Here is a 20,356-nt window from a genome sequence, read left to right as displayed (position 1 = left end):
GTGTGTTATCTCAGTGAGGGTTGTGTGTTAGTGTTTCTCCGTCTCGGTGTGTTCGAGTGATGGTGTGTGTCATCTAGTGAGGGTGTGTGTAGTGTTTCTCCTTCGGTGTGTTCGAGTCGGGTGTGTCATTAGTGAGGTGTGTGTAGTGTTTCTCCTGTCGGTGTGTTCGAGTGACGGTGTGTGTCATCTTAGTGAGGGTTGTGTGTAGTGTTTCTCCTGTCGGTGTGTTCCAGTGATGGTGTGTGTCATCTTGTAGAGGGTTGTGTGTAGTGTTTCTCCTCTCGGTGTGTTCCGAGTGACGGTGTGTGTCATCTTGTGAGGGTTGTGTAGTGTTTCTCCCTGTCGGGTGTTCCGAGTGACGGTGTGTGTCATCTTTGTGAGGGTTGTGTGTAGTGTTTCTCCTCTCAGTGTGTTCCGAGTGACGGTGTGTGTCATTTAGTGAGGGTCGTGTGTAGTGTTTCTCCTGTCGGTGTGTTCCGAGTGACGGTGTGTGTCATCTTAGTGAGGGTTGTGTGTAGTGTTTCTCCTGTCGGTGTGTTCCGAGTGACGGTGTGTGTCATCTTTGTGAGGGTTGTGTGTAGTGTTTCTCCTCTCAGTGTGTTCCGAGTGACGGTGTGTGTCATCTTTGTGAGGGTCGTGTGTAGTGTTTCTCCTCTCGGTGTGTTCCGAGTGATGGTGTGTGTCATCTTAGTGAGGGTTGTGTGTAGTGTTTCTCCTCTCGGTGTGTTCCGAGTGACGGTGTGTGTCATCTTAGTGAGGGTTGTGTGTAGTGTTTCTCCTTTCGGTGTGTTCCGAGTGATGGTGTGTGTCATCTTAGTGAGGGTTGTGTGTAGTGTTTCTCCTCTCAGTGTGTTCCGAGTGACGGTGTGTGTCATCTTTGTGAGGGTCGTGTGTAGTGTTTCTCCTCTCGGTGTGTTCCGAGTGATGGTGTGTGTCATCTTAGTGAGGGTTGTGTGTAGTGTTTCTCCTCTCGGTGTGTTCCGAGTGACGGTGTGTGTCATCTTAGTGAGGGTTGTGTGTAGTGTTTCTCCTCTCGGTGTGTTCCGAGTGATGGTGTGTGTCATCTTAGTGAGGGTTGTGTGTAGTGTTTCTCCTCTCGGTGTGTTCCGAGTGACGGTGTGTGTCATCTTTGTGAGGGTCGTGTGTAGTGTTTCTCCTCTCGGTGTGTTCCGAGTGATGGTGTGTGTCATCTTAGTGAGGGTTGTGTGTAGTGTTTCTCCTCTCGGTGTGTTCCGAGTGACGGTGTGTGTCATCTTAGTGAGGGTTGTGTGTAGTGTTTCTCCTGTCGGTGTGTTCCGAGTGACGGTGTGTGTCATCTTAGTGAGGGTTGTGTGTAGTGTTTCTCCTCTCGGTGTGTTCCGAGTGACGGTGTGTGTCATCTTAGTGAGGGTTGTGTGTAGTGTTTCTCCTCTCTGTGTGTTCCGAGTGACGTGTGTGTTCTCTCAGTGAGGGTTGTGTGTAGTGTTTGGCTGCACTAAGCCTGTTTTGAGCCGTGTGTTAAGAGTTGTGTTGCTTGCAATGAGTTTTGCAGGTGATGTGAACTGTTTAGCTCAGGTGACTGTTGCTAATGCAGACTGTAGTTTGAGTTTTGCACATGAAGCTCAACTACTGTAATATATGCAACTGTAATATAACATGGGCTAGATGTATATGTTAATATATAAAATTGTTCCCATTTCTGATGTTTTTACTTCATATAACTATTTTATAAATGTAAATGTAATATATTAATATACTGTATGTTGCATATTGGTTCCCCTACAGTAAACTTTTTAATATTTAGCATTGGAGTTAATTTATTTCTGATATGAGTGCATCGCAAAGTGCAATTTAACTGTAAACTGTGACAAGAATAAAACAAAACAATAATAATAATAAAAATTAAGTCCATCATAGGTCAGATTCAAAATATACATGCATTTCCGTATGCTATTAATGTAAATACTCTGTGCATTATTAATTTAAATACTCTGTGCATTATTAATGGAAGTACATGAAACAGGCTTAAGTCACTTCAGCTTGAACTGAGTCAAGTCTGGTTGATCATGTGATGCTTCAAACTAGTTCAAGGACTGAAACATGCTCTTCTTAAATAAATGAATTGTTTTGCATGTGTTTGTGTAACTCCTATTACTATAACTAATATTTGATTTTGTATAACTCGTCCTAAATCAATCTTGTCTTTCTTATCTCTAATCTTATATGTTCTTCTTTTCAGCCATCTGCAAAGAAAGACACATCATTCGCTCCTGTCAGCGCCAAAGTGAATGATCAAGATGAGAAAAATGGCACTTATATTGGCATGACGCCTGTGGACAAGTCTTAAGCGGCTGTGTGTGTGTGTGTGTGTCACAGGTGCTTTCACTCTCACTTCATGGTCACTCTGCATCTGTTTCATTTCATATACACTTAAGCGACATTAAAACTGCTGTCAGGGATTTTTTTTGAAAGAGTATCACAGATCGAATGTTAAGAAACTCAATTCGGACCCAAATGACGCCCGCAATCCTCGCTGTCCGCTGATCACTCTTCTGAAATCAGGCCTAAATTTAAGATTTATGTATTTGAATTCCATCTACATTAAACTTAATGTGTTGCATATTTGTCATTCATACTAATTTGCATTTATTAGATGTATTATGTTTTCAAGATGCATTTATTAGAACCGCTTAGAATCAGCATAAATCTGTTCATCTATGTATAAATATGACTAGATGTTGAACAAGTAATTTTCAATGAAATGCATGAGATTGAAACAAATGGTATTTGCTGATAATAGATATATAAACCTGAACCGGCTGTGCCTTTCATCATGAAGCGTGTTTTATTTCAGTGAACAGCTGATACATTCATAAGCTTAAAATGTTAAAGTTGTTGATTTGACGTTGTGGAATATGTAATCTAACGTCTGCGGTCATTACAGCCTGACACACTTCTCTAAACGTGATCTTTGATCCTCAAACACTGAACGCAGACGACTATAATTTTAGATGAGAATTGTTCTGAAATGAAGATAATCTGTAAGTATTATTAGACAGCAGACAATTGCAATGAGCGTGCACTTCTTTTACTGTTACTGAACTAATATTTTAGGATCTTTTCTGAAGTATTTTCAAAGCTTCAGTCCTTATATGTAATGCCTTCTGCATCTGTCCAGCTCTTGGATTTTAAGATTCAGACTGCACAAATAATTGTACAGTTTTGTATGTAACTGAATTTTCTTTTTTGATGGATTTATATGAAAATATAATAAAAAGTCTCTCTGAAAGGCATATATTTGGTCATTTTTGTGTTGTATTTGTTATTTTTTCCTTTTTTTTTTATCATATCATAATTATTAAAAATAACTCCTCTGCTTCTGATATAGTTTTCTTTAATAACCAAAAATGGCAATAAATAGATTAACTTGTTTTATTCAAGTCAGAAATAATTAATTTACATTCAATTCATTTATACCAAAAAAAAAATATATGTATACAGTTATTTATTTATTTATATAATTTTGTGGGTTAAATCAGTTACAGAAATAGTGCTTTAAGGAAACAATTGCAGGTTACCACTTTTTACAGTTCACTTGAAACTGTTTTTCAATTTTATTTTACTGATAAACTACTTGGATACAAAGTAAATGTAAATAAATGCACCTTTATGTAATAAACGTAAATATTAAATGTGATAAATGCAAATGTACTAAAATGCAAATGAACTAAAAATAAATTGCTTGATATCACTGGTAACATGGTGTAATGATTTTGTGTAGTCAGATCAGCTAAATATGATGCCTTTGTAATTACTGTATATAGCTACAATTGTTAGGGCAATTTTCCCCCCAAAATATTTAATTTAATTTAATTTAATTTAATTTAATTTAATTTAATTTAATTTAATTTAATTTAATTTAATTTAATTTAATTTAATTTAATTTAATTTAATTGTTGAGTGCGTGTCCCTGCTCCTCCGCGCCGCTGGGTGGCGATAACATCAATAGCAGCGGTGGCGTCACTCTGACGTCACAACAAGCTCAGCGTTACTCATCGTTACAAGATATTGCTTCAGCTCGCGCAGAACAAGGTTAGTTTTACACACATTAACTGCATTCTAGCCAAGTTTTCAATAGAATATATGATCTTCTAATGTCATATATGTGATAAGAACATAATCATGAGTTGTGTGAAGTGTGTGTGGTTGTTTATTGATCAGATTCATGATTGTAAACAGGAAGACAGCAGCGATCAGACAGAGTTGATCGTTCGTAAACGTTATGATGATTAAAATAAATGTAAATATTGAGAAACTAATGTGTAAATCGGACTTTATATGTTCTGATTACGTATCTGTCCAGATCAGCTAAAGATGACGACTTTGTAATGAATGTATACTGAAAAAATATGGCTGAATGGAAAGCTATAGAACAATTTAAATCTGTTTATAATATATTTATATTTATATACACATCCTGGCACCATCAGCTGAGATGGTACTAGCACAGTACTTTGTATTACATGTGAATAATTGAATCATAAACGTCTGTCTGTGGAATAATAGATCGAGTGGTTTATCAAAGCTCCTTTGAAAGATTGATGTTGAGATGTGAATAGATCTGATGCTGTGTTTGTCTTCAGTCATCTGGAGATATGGTTTGCATTCCCTGCATCGTCATCCCTGTGCTGCTGTGGGTTTATAAGCGCTTCCTGGAGCCCATCATCTATCCGTTCATCTCTCCCTTCATCAACCGCTTCTGGAGGAAAGAAGCCGTGCAGGAGACTCAGAAACACAGCATTGTAAATCAGCATTCAGCACACATACACCCACACACACACATAAACCCACACTAACATACACACACACACACACACACACACATATATACTTATATACTTTTGGTCAGAAGCTTGGGGTCAGTGAGACTTGTAATGTTTTTTAAAAAGTCTCAAGGCTGCATTTATTCAATCAAAAATACAGAAGAAAACAGTAATATTACAAAATGTTATTATTACAATATAAAATAGTGCTTTCCATTTTAATATCGTTTAAACTGTAATTTATTTCTGTGATGCACAGCTGTATTTTCAGCATAATTACTCCAGTGTTCAGTGTCACATGATAATAATATGATGATTTATTATTAGACTTATCAATGTTGTGCTGACATATATATTTTTGGAAACTGTGATAGTTTTTACAGGATTATTTGATGAATAAAAAGTTAAAAAGAACAGCATTTATTAAAAATGTAAATCTTTCCTAACAATATAAATCTTTGCTATCACTTCTTAACAATTTAACACATCCTTGGTAAATAAAATTTTTAATTTCTTTCAAAAAAATAAATAAAAATGTACTGACTTCAAACTTTTGTACTTGTATATTGTTAGAAAAGATTTATATTATAAACAAATGTTTTTCTTTTTAACTTTTTATTCATCAAAGAATCCTGAAAAAATTATCACAGTTTCCAAACTGATAATAAATCAGCATATTATTCTGATTTCTGAAGATCATGTGACACTGAAAACTGGAGGAATGATGCTGAAAATACAGCTGAACATCACAGAAATTAATTATATTTTAATTTACCCGTATTTTCTGGACTATTGGCAGTTTTTTTATAGTTATAGTTAGGTGCGACTTATTTATCAAAATTAATTTGACATGAACCAAGAGAAATCATTACCGTCTCCAGCCGTGAGAGGGCGCTCTTTGCTGCTCAGTTCTCCTGTAGTCTACACTGAAGACATAGAGCGCCTTCTGGCGGCTGGAGACGGTAATGTTTTCTCTTGGTTCTTGCTTCTAAATAAATGCGACTTATAGTCCAGTGCGACTTATATATGTTTTTATTCCTCGTCATGACGTATTTTTGGACTGATGAGACTTATAGTCCGAAAAATATGATGTATTAAAACAGAAAAATACTATTTTACATCATAATAATATTTCAAAAATATAAATTTTTGTCCTGGAGAAGAAACTCCTGTGAAAACATTAAAAATCATTCTGGTCCCAAATATATATATATATATATGTGTATAGTACTATATGATAATATTTATATCATATAAGCATTACTAATACAAACATTATTACAGTCATTTCCACAGAGTATTCACAGAATAATTCACCCAAAAATGAAACTTCTCTTGTTATTTATGGTCATGTTAATAAAAGGTTTCCCCTGAAGCACAAAAGGAAGAGTGTTTGTTTTCCAGTAGTGTTTAGATGAGCGTTTACATTCACAGTTCTTCATTCTCTTCTTCGTTGTCTTCCTCAGACTGAATGTAATGGAACGGCAAACGGAGCCACGGCAAACGGAGCCACGGCAAACGGAGCCACGGCAAACGGACCGAAGACGACGACTGATAAAAAAGCCGACTGACAGATCTCACGGCTCTACAGTCATCACTGATTATATTTTAGAATGTAGATATAAACTAATATATGATCCTGTCACATTGCTTACACAAAATACTTTAATAACGTTTAATAAAAATGAAGACAGTTATCTGTAGATTTTGTTTTTATCATTCCATGATCATTTACTGATTCTACCTTCCACTCAGATCAACTGCAGATTCTGTCTATGACTTATGATGCTTAATTTAAAATAAACATTGAAATAATTTATTTGTGGCTTGTGATGATGCTTTCAATGGTGGATCTTTATAATAACTAAAATAATGAAATAAAATAAGGTCGCTCCAGTTATGATTACATGTATTAATAAATAATACAAACACAAAAGTTAAATCATAGTACTTTACCTAGTAAAATGGCTTGTACCTAGGCCATGTTTAAGAATAATATACATTTTTAAATACAGTTAAATTCATCTAAAGAAAGAAATGAATGGCAGTTTTTATATTTATAATGTGTTATGTATTTGTTTTTATTTAAAAATACGTTTAAATATTTTGTAAAAAATTATATATATTTTTTTAATACATTTGGACTAATAATTAGAATATATATTCTATATATTTTTTAATTCTAGTTATTTTATTGATTTATTTGAGGGTCAATAATGATTGCGGATAGGGAATGTAATTTTGGCTTTGGCGCGTTAATCACTTTCACCGGCAGGAGGCGCCAAAGTCCTAAATTTGAAATCAGTTTTCAGTTAACCGCAATGCATTGTGGGCCACAGCGCGCCCCCTTTAGGCGGCAACGGACATGACTGCGCGGATAAACGCGTTTCGAAGCAGCGAGCGAACAGATCGTGATAAATAATAAGAGACTAAAGATGGCGACGGTGGAGGATTCACGGGATAAATTCGGTACCAAAACTTCCCTTTGGATTCCAGAGTCCAGCGGTCCAGTGGCGCAGTGAGAGCCGCGAACCCCCGAGACCCGGTTCTGCTTCCGCGGATCCGTTACACGGCTTCTCTTCTCGCTTGCCGCAGCAAATAAAGCGGATTTTGGACTCAGATCGTCAGAACCGACGCCGGATACCGCTGATATGATCCCGGACTGAATACAACCCGAGTCGGTGTCGAGCTGTGGGTTGGTTCGGTGCATGGAGGCCGCTGAAGGGAGTCTGTCCGCCCCGGTGTCGCAGTGATTCGGGTCGGAACCGGATCGTGATGTATTTTCTGAGCGGCTGGCCGCGGAGGCTCCTCTGCCCGCTCCGGAGCAGCGAGCGGCCCTTCCTGATCGAGCCCAGCGCGCAACGCTTCTACCTGGCGGTGCTGTCCGAGACCCAGATCAGCATCTGGTTCAGCAGGGTAAGAAAATGTTTCAATGCTGGATGGCGTGCGTCGGTAGCTTGTGGGTTCGAATCCCTGCTTCAGACTTCCTCCAGATCAGCCCATTGAGTCTTTAAAGGTGAGCTGATGTGGCTTAGTGGTGAAAGATGGAGGTTTAAGGGACAGAAATGATGGGTGCTGTGGTTTAGGGGTGAAAGATCTGGGTTGGTGACCCAAAGGTTTTAACTTAAGAAACTAATCGATTTTATTAAGCCAACTGGTTATGGTTTAAATGCAGAAGTTAGGTATTTTAGTGGGATTATCAAAAGGTTTATTAGTTAAAGACTAAGGCCTGTTAACTTTTAACACTTGGTTAATCTAGTTAATCACTTTCAGAGCCTTGGTCTTGCAGTTTTAATTTCTTAAGTGAGAAATGGTCAGGTTTGGTGAACCAAAGGTTCAATAGAAACCAGGTTTAGCCGAGTTAGACACCTAAAATGACTTTAAAGCAATGGTTTAGGGGTTTAAATGCAGTTAATCCTACACTGTTAACTAACATTATCTAGTGGTTTAGTGATTGAAGTCTAAGTTGTCAACTTTCTACATTGATTGATCTAGTTAAACACTTGCTCAGAGTTTTTTGAGTTTGTGGTTAAAAATGATAACTCAGTGGCTGTAGGTTTGAATCCCATTAGTTTTCGATTGGCTATATTAACAGAATTGCTCACAGATGGACTGCTGTCGTTTAGTGGTTAAAGTATCAGTTCTGCTTTCTGTCTGTTTGTTCAAATCCCAAAACAAAGAGATTCACGTGGATCCGTTTCAGCAAAACATAAACTGGTTATGCAAACAGTTTGGATTTTATTCCATGATGCATTCATTCCAGTGAACATTGAACAAGATATCGTCTTGATATCAGCATTTAGGGGGTCTAATGTGGGGTCCTGTGGTTTAGTGGTTACACGTCTGTGGTGTTACAGATCGACTCAAACCTCATGAGAATATTATTTTGTCTGGATTAAAACAGGCAGGCAAACAGCCTCATGATCCGAGCTCTGAGTTCATGTTTGAATAATGAATGATGTGAGATCAGGTCTGATGAACTCAAGCTTTGAATCTGAGAAGGTTTATTAATGAGCCACATCTGTCAAGTCTATCTAGACTAGTGGAGGTTAAAGTGCTGGTTTCTGAGTGTGTGTGATGTGTGTTATTGACTGCTGTCGCTTCAGACTTCAGCAGGTTTGGATGTTGTTGCTCAGTTGGTCAAAGTGCAGAAATTCACAGCACAGTTTTCAGGCTCAGTTTACCTCGTCTTGACTTGAACATTTGAGGGTTTGTGTAATGAAGTGTCAGCAGACTCAGGAAACAAGATCATCAGAATAAGATGCTTTCATGATTATGAAATGTGCTCACGTTTGCACTTGTAGAGTGAAACTGCAGTGTTGTGAAGGAGTGTGAACTGTGGTCTCTGACATCACAGACGGCACGTGTCATAAGTTAAACTGTTATATTTAAACCTCTGACCACATCTGCTTTTAAATGAAATTTCAGTTTGAGTTTAATGACAATTGATGTCCTAATTTGCTGAAAATGTATTCATCGTCAGCTCATGCAAAATGAATAAATAAGCTCTTAAAGTGACAGGAGTCTAATAGCACTAAACATGTCATTAAATGGACAATTCTCCCAGAAGTGTAGATTGTCATTATTTACTTGCTCTCATGTTGTCCCTTTGCTGAACACAAAAGTCGAAATTAAGAATGTGGTTAACTGAACAGTTGCTGGTCCCCATTGACTTTGATAACCATAAAAAAATATATACTATGGACGTCATTGGTTTACCCACATTCTTTAAAATACATTTTGCTTTCATCAGAACTAAGAAACTAATTTAGGTTTAGACGACTTGAGAGTGAGTAAATGATGACAGAATTTTCATTTTTTGGGTGAACTGGCCCTTTAAATGTTAATAAAACATCAAAACAGAAAAGAAATCACTTTTTCCCCAGGTTTTTTCCCAGACAGTCTTACTATATGCAGGCGGCAAAGAGTCTGACCTCACAAAAGATTATCAGTCAAAATCTGTCTCTCCACGAATGTACTGAGTGTTCATAGTAAAACTGATTTTCTCAGGAAATGAACAGCAAACAATGAGCATTGTATGAAAATATGACGGGATGAACAATAAAAACAATGAATGCACTTGATGAATAAGAAAAAAGGTCATGTAACAGTGGACACAAATTAAAAAAAATATATCTGCATAATAAGATACATAAACTCCACATAATGAAACAAGTAATTGATATTAAGGAACAATTAATTGCTGAAAATCCTCCAGGCCATCCAGGTTTAAGATGAGTTTGTTTCTTTTGGAGAAATGCAGCATTGCATCACTAGCTCAGCAATGGATGCTCTGCAGTGAATGGGTGCCGTCAGAATGAGAGTCCAAACAGCTGATAAAAACACTTCTGTACATTCGTGGAGAGACAGATTCTGACTGATAATCCTTTGTGAGGTCAGACTCTTTGCCGCCTGTATATAGTAAGACTGTCTGGAAAAAAACCTCCAGGTCTTCAGTCAAGAGCAGTGAGTGATTGTTTTTCTGTTTTGATGTTTTTTTAACAGATACATGGACAGTTCGCCCAAAAATGAAAATTGTAATCATTTAATCTTTCTCTCAGGTTGTTTTTAACCTGAATGAGTTTCTTTCTTCTGTTGAACTCAAAAGTTATTTTAAAGAATGTGGCAACCAAACAGTTGCTGGTCCCCAGTGATGTCCACATATATAGTTTTCATTTTTCTCAAAGATAGCAAATGTTTGGTTTCCCATGTTCCAAATTTCGTCTTTTGTGTCCGGCAAAAGAAAGAAATGAATGCAGGTTTGGGACTAGATTAGAGTGAGTAAATAATGACAGAATAATTTTTTTTTTTAGGTGAACTGTCCCTCTAAGGACAAGCAGCAGCATGTTAATACTATTAGACTGCTGTCACTTTAAGAGCTCAACGGTTTACTTTAATTTTGGACATAACCAACTGTTTATATGTAAATAAAGTTTTTGACTGTATTAGCAGAGTCGGATGTGATAAGTCCGTATGTAGAGTGTCTGAGATGATTCAGGGGAAAAGAAAGGAATGTGTCTGGTGTGTGTGTGTGTGTGTGTGTGTGTGTGTGTGTGTGAGAGTGAAGGTGGAGTTACACAGCTGGAGAGGAAGAGTTCCTTTTATAACACACACACACACACACATACTCTTTGTCAGTAGTGCTGAGGTCATGCATATCAAAGCTCCCGGTCTTGATACATCTTTGCATATGCACACACACACACACACACACACACACTCAGGGCTGCTGAGCTTCCTGTCAGTGTGAGATCACAGACCAGCATGTTTAACATCAATCACATCTATTTACCCTACAGATTTTACTGATCACTAACAGCATCGGGATCATCGTTCAGCTGAAGAAGATCATTCTTTCGTTTGCTCTCTTTATCTCATTCCAAACCTGAAAGACTTTCATTCTTGTGTGGAAACCAAACACAATGATTAAAATCAGATCATATTAATACCTCTGTAACAGGATGTTTAGGCCCTTGATGCACATGAATTTAAGATCAACTGATTTATAAAGAGAAGTGCATTTAGGAAGATGTCTTTGTGCATATAGACAGTTTATAAATCTTTAATAGGAATTGTTCATATATTTAGAATCATTCTACACGCGTCTGTAAATGAGGTAGTAGCTGATATCAACTCTGACTGAGGAGAATCACTCTTATTACACAACAGCACTGGTGAAATAAATCCTCAGTGTGTGTGTGTGTGTGTGTGTAACACTGTGAGATCATACATCATCTGTTCTGTGTGGGGAAACTAAGATGAGGACCATAGGTGAACAATAACCAACATATATTACTGTGTGTGATAGTTTGCTGTGTATCTGTTAAATTAAACAGTTTGAGCAGCCACACGTCAACTTATGACTCAACCAATCATGTGAGTTTGGGGCAGGACTATCTGTTTGACTAACCAATGACAGACCGTGTGTTTGAGAAACCTGTTTGGAAACAGTCATTATTATTATTTTTTCAAGTGATTTTTTTTCTTTTATTCTCACTTTGAGTTTCTGGATGGATCTAAACTATCAGGTAATTGGGGTTCGAGATCATCAGGGCTGTGTCTCGATCCACTCGTTCCCTCTCATCACAATCAGCTCAACATTTACCCCTTCAGATATGTTTTTGTGAAGGGAACTTGTTTGCACATGAGTAAAGGTGTTTTTGTCAGACCTGTTCTCTTGCAGTCTGTGTTCTTCTGACTTTATTTTATAGTAAGTAAGGAATGCTTCGAGGAAATATATCTGAGAAAAAGTATTAAGGGTAGGTTCAGGGTTAGTAGTTATTACATAGTTATTGTAGTTACTATAAGTGCATAGTATGTACATGAAGAACAGGACTGTTAAATTAAGTGCAGCCTCATTCACACTAGTTTATATGATTTTCCTAAAAACATGTGTTTTCTGATTTATTGAGTGATTCGGTTTTGAAAGTGTATGCAAATTACCGCACATTTAATTAGATAATGATTCATTGGTATATTTAAACATAACATGCTTCAGAAAACATGTGCTGTGATTAATCAGCTGGGGAAGATAGGGTAAAACTTGATGACTTTTTTTTAGGGATGCACGATATTGGATTTTGGCCGATATTCGATATGCCGATATTTTCAAAATAATTTTGGCCGATGCCGATACCGATATCGATATATATACAAATATATACTGATATATTTAAACTTTAATTTTACTGAAGAGAAATCCATGTATCTCTTCTGTACTGATTCTACCATAAATTTATTATTTTACAAATGTAGACAGACATTCACATCTGAAAAACAGGTCAATTATTTCACTTGGAGAATATCGGTTTGGCTCATCGGCAGAAATATTCATATCGGCCGATACCGATAATGGTCATTTTAAGCTTTTATCGGCCGATACCGATATTGTGCCGATATTATCGTGCATCCCTACTTTTTTTAGTGTGCTTGAGTCAGGTTAAAATAGTGCAGACAATTGAACAAGCGTCATTTATGTGCACCTGTGTCCTGCTCTCACACGCATGTTGTGCAGATCAGGACAGGAAATAACATGTTCTGTGTGTGAGCGTGCTGAATTCAGATCTCCACTGAATGTTGAGTCTGTTCAGTTCAGTTCATCTGCTGTATGAAGAGCAAGTGTAGTCAACTTTACATGAGGTCTGTGCATGAGATGTACATGCATGATTTCTGGTGTTTCTCTTCATTGTCAGATCTGCTCTCCTTTCTTCATTTAGTCAGGCGATATATGATGACACAGGTGTCATGTGGGCTGAAATTCATCCGCTAAATGTGCCACTTTCGGTGTCAGTTAACTTCAGTTTTACTCAATAGCTTAGCATAAATAAGAAAACACACACACACACACACACTGAAGGTAAATGCAGTGTGATTCTGTGACATTAATGTTAGTTTTTCATGAGTTCTACACGTGTGTGTGTGTGTGTGTGTGTGTGTGTGTGTGTGTGTGTGAAGCTTTACAGCTCCCCGTTGGCTGAATGAAACCAGCACTTTGCTTCCATTTTTGGGTGTTTTTCTTTGTGGCCAAGTGCTGTTCTCATCTGCAGATCCGTCTCCGTCTCTCGTTTCTCCTGATGTGTTTCCCTGCTGCTCTTCATTTCACAGCGAGATTGTGCTGTGTTTCTGACAAACACACGCTGAACATCATTACACTTTGATTTTTATTACAGGAGTATTTTGGGTTATTCATCAGCGTGACCGATTATTTCATACATGAGCAGTGAACATTTAAACTAAAATGACTTTAATGCAGTTAGACGTGCACTTATTATGTGTGTTTACTGCAGCTTTTAGTTACTTCCTCTAAAGGTTTGCTTCTCTGTCACTTCTGCTTTTAAGGACAGTTTCACTTTATGTACTTTATAAGATGATGAATTGATGAATTATATTTGTATATTTTAGATGTACTGCTGCTAGTGTGTTCTGTGTCTGTTTCCATGCAGTTACTAAAGGGTTGCAAGCATTATATGCAAGTCTGGGCTTTTGTTCAGCTGGTGAAAATGGAGCATTAGATGACTTCATAAACACACGCATGATCTGAGCAATCCTTCAGGTCTGAGCTAGTGAAGATGAGCGACTCAAACGAGTGTCTCATTCTGTTTCCTTCTCTCTGTCTGTAGCCCAGCGTGTTGATCGTCAGTTATATCGAGTCTGGGAAAGCGAGCGCACAGTTCGGCTTCTATCAGCAGGTGGAATGGAAGCCCGACGACTCCATGATCGCAGTGACGGTGAGTAAAACAGTCTCTCACGCGGTTTATGAGGAGGTCAACCATCTGTCTGTTATGTAGCGAGAACTTGTGTCATCAGCAGGTGCCCCATGATGCCGAACTGTTGCTATGCAGTTGATAAGGTGATGCAAATGACTTTAGCGTATTGCTATGCAGTTGCTAGGGTGTTCTGATTGATTTAGTCCCTCAGAAAAGTCTCGTATAGCTGACTTTCAGAATTCGTAGATTTACACTAGTCTTGTGTGTGGAGCGTGATTGCTTGATTGTAGCCATGTTTCTTCTGCCACAAATGTCTCCTGAAAGTTCTCCATGCTAGCACAATAGCATTAATCTCCCTAGCGAGTATTTTCAGGCATTATGGGTAAAGGGTCTGTTCTAGAAGTTATGTGTAATTACTCCAATCACAAGTGTCCTTCACAGACGAGGCGATTGTTGAAATGTTAATGTGTCTAACTGCAGATAGTGAAGAGAACGAGCGCTGTGCTTGGTCTTTTGTTTGGCTGATAATCGCTGTCCTTCTGCTGAGTGAATACAGACACAGACAGAGACGAGGAGAGACGGCTCACGTCTGTCAGTCACGTTCTTCTGTTACAGTATAGGACTGTGATTCGATTTGCTTTTATTGATCCATCACAGCATCCTCTCAAATCTGGAAGACCTTTCTACATTTGGCTGATTAACCCTTTCCACCATCTGAAGTTTGGTACCTAGAAATTAGTTTGTACTTGGTATGCTTACATTTTATTTATTATATTTTCATTGTTATTTTGTACATTAAAAAAATACATATATAGAACCAAATAATTTATTTTTAAACATACCTCCCATTTAAAAAAAAATATTTATATGTAAATGTTACTTTTGTAATTTGTCTGTTATTTAATAAACTGATTATTTCAGTATCGATTTTTATTAAAAGTTACTTAAATGTATTTATTTTTATTTGTTGTAATTCTGATTTTAAATAGCTGTTATTCTGTTTCTATTTTTAATACCCTCTCTTTTTAATCTCCTTTTATTTTACATTTATTTAATTTAGTTTTTGCACCTCTTGTATAATAAAAACACAGATAACTGGGTCTTTAAGGAGCCTTTTCTTAAGTTATTTTGCGTTGTTTTTAAATATTTTAGCACACACATACATGTAAAATAGATGGTTTTCTCCACTGTCTCAGTTTTTTCAGCATCTTGCTCCATAAGCAGCACATTTCCGCTGCTGTTGTTGTTTAGTAGCTGTGTGTCCTGAGACTGTATTTCCATTGGTGTAGTGTGTCCGGCTCACACGGCTCTGGTTCTGTCCATCAGATGCGGTCAGAACCGTCATGTGATCTCTGTGTTTCCACTGCTGGACGTCACAGCGGTGCAGAATTACAGCGAAACCTCAGGCATCATTTCACAGCGCTGCTCTTCTGTGTCTGAATCAACATTCAGTGTCTCGTCTTCACAGCGATCGTTGGGCTCAACAGGAAATAACAGATGATGCCCGGTTACTGGCTTCATGCAGGTTTAACTAGTCAGCTGACAGTGTTTGGTTCATTTACACGAGCCACTGATGAAGCTGACATTAATAACACCGATCTGCTGCTTGTAAATGTCACGGATATAAATCACGCTCACGACGGCAGACTAGACATCTAAATATTCATTATGCATAATAGTGTTTCTAATTATAATTCAGAAGAAATTGTAATCCTGTAATTAAGTGGTTTAACACTGATTTTGTTATCCAGGGTCGTGAATATCCCTCAGTGACTCTCTTTGCTGTTTATACTGTAAACAAGAGCCCAGAGGATCATGGGATATCTCGGTTTATTAGCTGTTATTCCTTTTTATGAATCCTGTCAAGAATGTGTTCTTCCGACAGAGACTTCCGACTGATTTTGTGCTCCAGAGTCACATATAATCATATCAAGTCACATTACGCACACATTTTTGTGCTCCTAAAATCATGTCCTGAGCTGATCTGTTGCTCTGATTCACTCTCGTGTTTTAATCGGTCACTGCTGTCTCGTAAAAATCTCTGAGCAGAACGAGGAGTTCAGACGTATACAGAGCGAAGGCAGATACCAGCGGATTCTCCGACACAGCTCGCAGCTAATCAGTGGAGCATCATGGGTAATATTGGCAGGCCGTTTTTGGCATCGCTGCATCCAAGACATTCCCTGGAGTTCAGTGATTGGCTGGAGCTTCAGCAAACTTTAAAACTTCCCAGAAACAGAGCTTCGAGTGATCAAACCTGCAGATGGAGCTGAAAGTAATCCATGGCTTTCTCACTTCCTGCAGCGACTTCATCTGCTGTCGAGTCGAGTCTGGTCTGTGTCTGAGCTGTATGTGTCACCTAACGACACGCTGAAATCAAACCTGTGTTTCTGCCGTCTGAGCTTTCTCCGCTTTTGCTGTGGAGTTACTTCTGGGACTGAAACACATGCACTTGATTGTGAAACGAGTCTGACATTAAACAGTGCAACAGTTGGAATGTAAAACTCGTGATGCGTTTGTCTCCAGTGTTTTCGACTCCAAACGGCCTCGTTACACATCAGCAGCTCTGAGTTCACAGAGGAAGTCAAATCATGCAGCGGTTTGATGACGAATGTAAATCTACCGCTAGTGTGCTGCTCAAATCTGAGCTGGTTCATTCTCACCACATCAACAGCCGGAGAATCGCTGACTTGAGCCTTTTCACTGCGTTTTGAAGCTTTTATACTCCTGTCTTTATGTAAATGTGCAGATCGCTGAACCTGGTGCCTTCCTAAAAACCACAAACACTTATGATCATTTAAACATGATGGTGCATTTAAAAAAAAATAAATAAAATAAAATCGGGGTTGTAAGAAATGCAACCGCAGTCTGTTCTCAAGGTTGTCACTCATGCATTGATGTATGGATCGAAGACTCTTTTGAGTTGTCAAACAGTGACTTCTTTTCTCTTATCTAAAGGAAGCATGACTGACACGGTGTAAAATTGCTCGGTGTTCGAGAGCTGTACGCTGGAGTGAATTATTTCAATGCATTTCTCCTTACATGACGGGTGACTGAAGACTGATTAGAATTCATATGATGCTTAAACGATCCTGTGTGTATATAACGGATCTGATCCGGTTCACTCCTGTAATCATCCTTCAGCAAACAACCAGCTCAGGACACAGAAACACTGGACACTGCTGTGTTAAAGCCTGTTCACAGAGGGTTAATCTCACTAAACGCTGAATCAGAATCCTGTTACAATGATGCAAGCCCCCCCTCCCACCATAGGTTATTAAAAATGTTCAATTCTTTTTTATATATATAGGTTTGTTTTAGATTCTATGTTTAATCTAGATTTATGTTGGTTTAATAAATATTGTTTTATTGACTTATTTTCATTTTAGGTTTATTTTTAATTTTTTTCTAGATTCATATTGAATATTTTATTTAATTTATTTAATTTTATTTTGTAATACAAATTTTATTTGTGATTTATTTTACTTTTTAATTCGAAATTTATTTTTTTATTTTAGACTATTTATGTTATTCTGGATTTTATTTTTATGTAATTTTGGATTTATTACTTATAGCTTTATTTATTTTATTTTTTATTTTTATTTTTCAGTGAAATAAAGAACTGATATGGATGGTTTCGTCACACATTGCTCTATTGATATTGTTTGTTTGGTGTAAGGTGATATGTAAAGCTAAAGCTAATGTTTCTCTAATCTTCTGATGACATTTGAAATCATGTTCAGTGTAAACGGATGCATTGTGAAACCTCGGCCAGCGTTGCGTGAAGCTTTTCTTCAGCTGTGTTCTGGAATGCTGCCGTTTGTTCAGTCACTTCCTTGGGATTCTGCCTCTGCCGAGCAACCAGCAGTAACAGGAAGGAGTGACATTCCGAGAGGCTTTGTGTGAGTTTCTGCCTCACGTTTGGCTCCTACTCCGCTGTCTCAATGTCTCCTCCCTACATAAGCAGCTCTCTTCTTACGGGACCTTTACACAGAGGGAAAAACAAAACAACAAACATCTTTTTAAGTATATTTTTTAAAATTTGCATAAAAATATTGCCAAACATCTAGCACTAGTATAGACATTAAAATGTGTGTGTGTGTATATATATATATATATATATATATATATATATATATATATATATATATATATGTATGTCATATAAAAATTGGAGAATTATATTTTAAAATATATATATTTTTTAATTCTCATTGAAGCATATTTTCTAATATATCTTGTGATTTGTAGCAAAAAAAATTTTTTAACTTTTTTTTTTTTTTTAAAGACGTGCTGTTTATAACAGCATATAATTAGCATATATTTCCTTTTTTTATTTTTTGCGTTTGGCTGTTGTTGTGTTCTGTTTGATAAGATAGTTGGTCCTGTATTTGTCTGGCTGCTGCTGATGGGTGTGTGTTTAGAGTTGAGGCTGATCTCAGAGCAGTTTGCAGCCGTTCACAGGTTCAGACACGCAGATCTGATGATCATCTCTCTGAACACACTGAACAGCAGCTACGCTTGTTCAGAGAAGTTGTCAGCATGTCAGTGTCCAAGTCAATATGGGATGTGTGAAATTAAAGAAGCTTTTAAATGTTTCCCTGTTTTGCATTCATGTGATTGATAATGCTATTACAGGTTACTGAGCTACAGTCATGTGATCCACAACTAGTCCACACAGGTCTAAAGTACGAACCAGTGTTATTACTTTCAGTGATAAAGTATAGTTTTTGTATTTTCACTTAATTTTTAGTATTAAAAAATATGTATATTTAAAATAAATAGATTTCAATTTAATTCAGTTTTTCTTTTTTGTTATAGTTTTACGGTTTCAAATGAAAGTAAGTGAAAATGAGATGTTGCCTTGGCAGCTAGTTGAATAATAATTTAAAAAAATCAAAATAAAGCTCATAATAAAATAAAAAAGTAAAATAAAGTAGTTTTTTTTTTTCCAGTTACGATTTTTTCTGCTAACAAGAATAATTTTTTTTATCATCATTCATTTTAGTTTTAGTTAATAATAATAATAATAACCATTAGAACTAGTCTGTTATGTCTATTATTATTATTATTACTGTTTGCCTGATGGCAGCTTTCTCTGATCATCAACAGGTGTCATTACGACAGAGCGCATTGATTGTTGGTGTGTGTGTGTGTGTGCGTGTGTGTGCGTGTGTGTGTGTGTGGTCAGGGCAGTGGTGTGTGATGGAGGAAGGGTGTTTCCTGGAAGTGTTTGTGTGGACGGGGATCGATGAACGAGCGCCGCTCCCGCTGGGAAATCAATAATCAAATAAAGCCTGACTGATGCTGTGACGTAAGAATCAGAAGCAGTGTGGTCTGAATCAGTTTTCTGGTGCATCAAAGTTTTTTTTTTTTTTTTTTTTAACTGTATTATTCTAAATAGTTTTAAGTTTTACTTTGTTTTTTTTCAGTTTTAGTTTCAGTTCATTAAGTAATTTCCATACCTCAGCTTAACTTATAGCTGCGGACATTTGTAATTTTTGTTTAAGATTTTCATCTAATATTTGTTTCATTTTGGCTTTATTTAATTAAACAAGTGTGTTTAAAATACTTCATTTAGTTAATAACACTGTGTGTTGTAATTATATAAAAAATTACTAAATGTAAATTCAAATTATTTGAAAAAAGTTATTATAATTAACACATTTATTTGATTAATTTGGGATTTAAGATGTTAAAATGATTCAGTCCACTGATTGCAAAGCAGTTGTATTATGTACTAGTGTCATTTTAATATTTTAAATATGCTTATATATTTCTATATAGTTTTTTAATTCATTTTACTTTCAGTTTTCATTAATAAAATTACTTAAACCTAAACTTAATTCAGTTGGTTGAAAAGGCAACTTTTCTCACTTCCATTTAGTTTTTTAGTTTTTTTTTTCTCATCAGGTTGTTCTTTAGAATATTCCGCTAATTATATTTTCTTTATTTCAGGTATTATTATTTAATAATAATAATTACAAACACTGTTACTTTAATTATTCTAAAAAATAATTGTAGACCTAATTTGGAATGATTCATTGAGGAAATTAGTTATCTGAACGATTCAGTCAGTTATTAAGATTCATTATAAAGAACCATTGAGTCAAACGATTCGTTCTAAACCTAGTCAGTGTTGCACTGCATGCTTGTTTTGCATCAGTGAATCAGTTCATGAAACGAACATCTGAACGAAGCCATTCAAAACCCATCAGACATCTCGAAACTGAGATGGACTTTTATCTTCCACATGATGATCTGTTAGGGAACGCATCACTTCCTCTTTCTCACTGCTTCCGTCTGTTCTGAACACAGTAAAGTGCATTCAGGAGGAAGAGTGTCTCG

General features: G+C 36.8%; 2 protein-coding genes across 3 annotated transcripts in view; both read left to right on the top strand.

Annotated features, from left to right (window-relative positions):
* Window positions 1-3,983: 3,983 nt before the first annotated feature.
* Window positions 3,984-6,621, top strand: c21h18orf32 (chromosome 21 C18orf32 homolog). Of its 2 annotated transcripts, XM_026235348.1 has the most exons (4): window positions 3,984-4,071; window positions 4,623-4,781; window positions 6,269-6,283; window positions 6,314-6,621. In XM_026235348.1, the coding sequence occupies exons 2-4, from the start codon at window positions 4,635-4,637 to the stop codon at window positions 6,371-6,373; spliced, it is 222 nt and encodes a 73-aa protein (XP_026091133.1). In that variant the 5' UTR covers window positions 3,984-4,071; window positions 4,623-4,634; the 3' UTR covers window positions 6,374-6,621. The 2 variants fall into 2 exon arrangements, with proteins under 2 accessions (XP_026091133.1, XP_026091132.1); XM_026235347.1 differs by having other exon boundaries at window positions 6,269-6,621.
* A 552-nt stretch (window positions 6,622-7,173) lies between these two features.
* The window catches only part of LOC113064476 (RAB6A-GEF complex partner protein 1-like), a 33,425-nt gene continuing 20,242 nt past the window's right edge, over window positions 7,174-20,356 (top strand). Inside the window, exons 1-2 of the mRNA XM_026235349.1 lie at window positions 7,174-7,718; window positions 13,922-14,033. Coding sequence (XP_026091134.1) covers window positions 7,578-7,718; window positions 13,922-14,033 — 253 coding nt within the window. The 5' untranslated portion in view covers window positions 7,174-7,577. The remainder of the gene's footprint in view (window positions 7,719-13,921; window positions 14,034-20,356) is intronic.

Source organism: Carassius auratus, chromosome 46 (assembly GCF_003368295.1).
Source record: "Carassius auratus strain Wakin chromosome 46, ASM336829v1, whole genome shotgun sequence".
Classification (NCBI taxonomy): Eukaryota; Metazoa; Chordata; class Actinopteri; order Cypriniformes; family Cyprinidae; genus Carassius; species Carassius auratus.
This window is presented reverse-complemented; position numbering and strand designations above follow the sequence as displayed.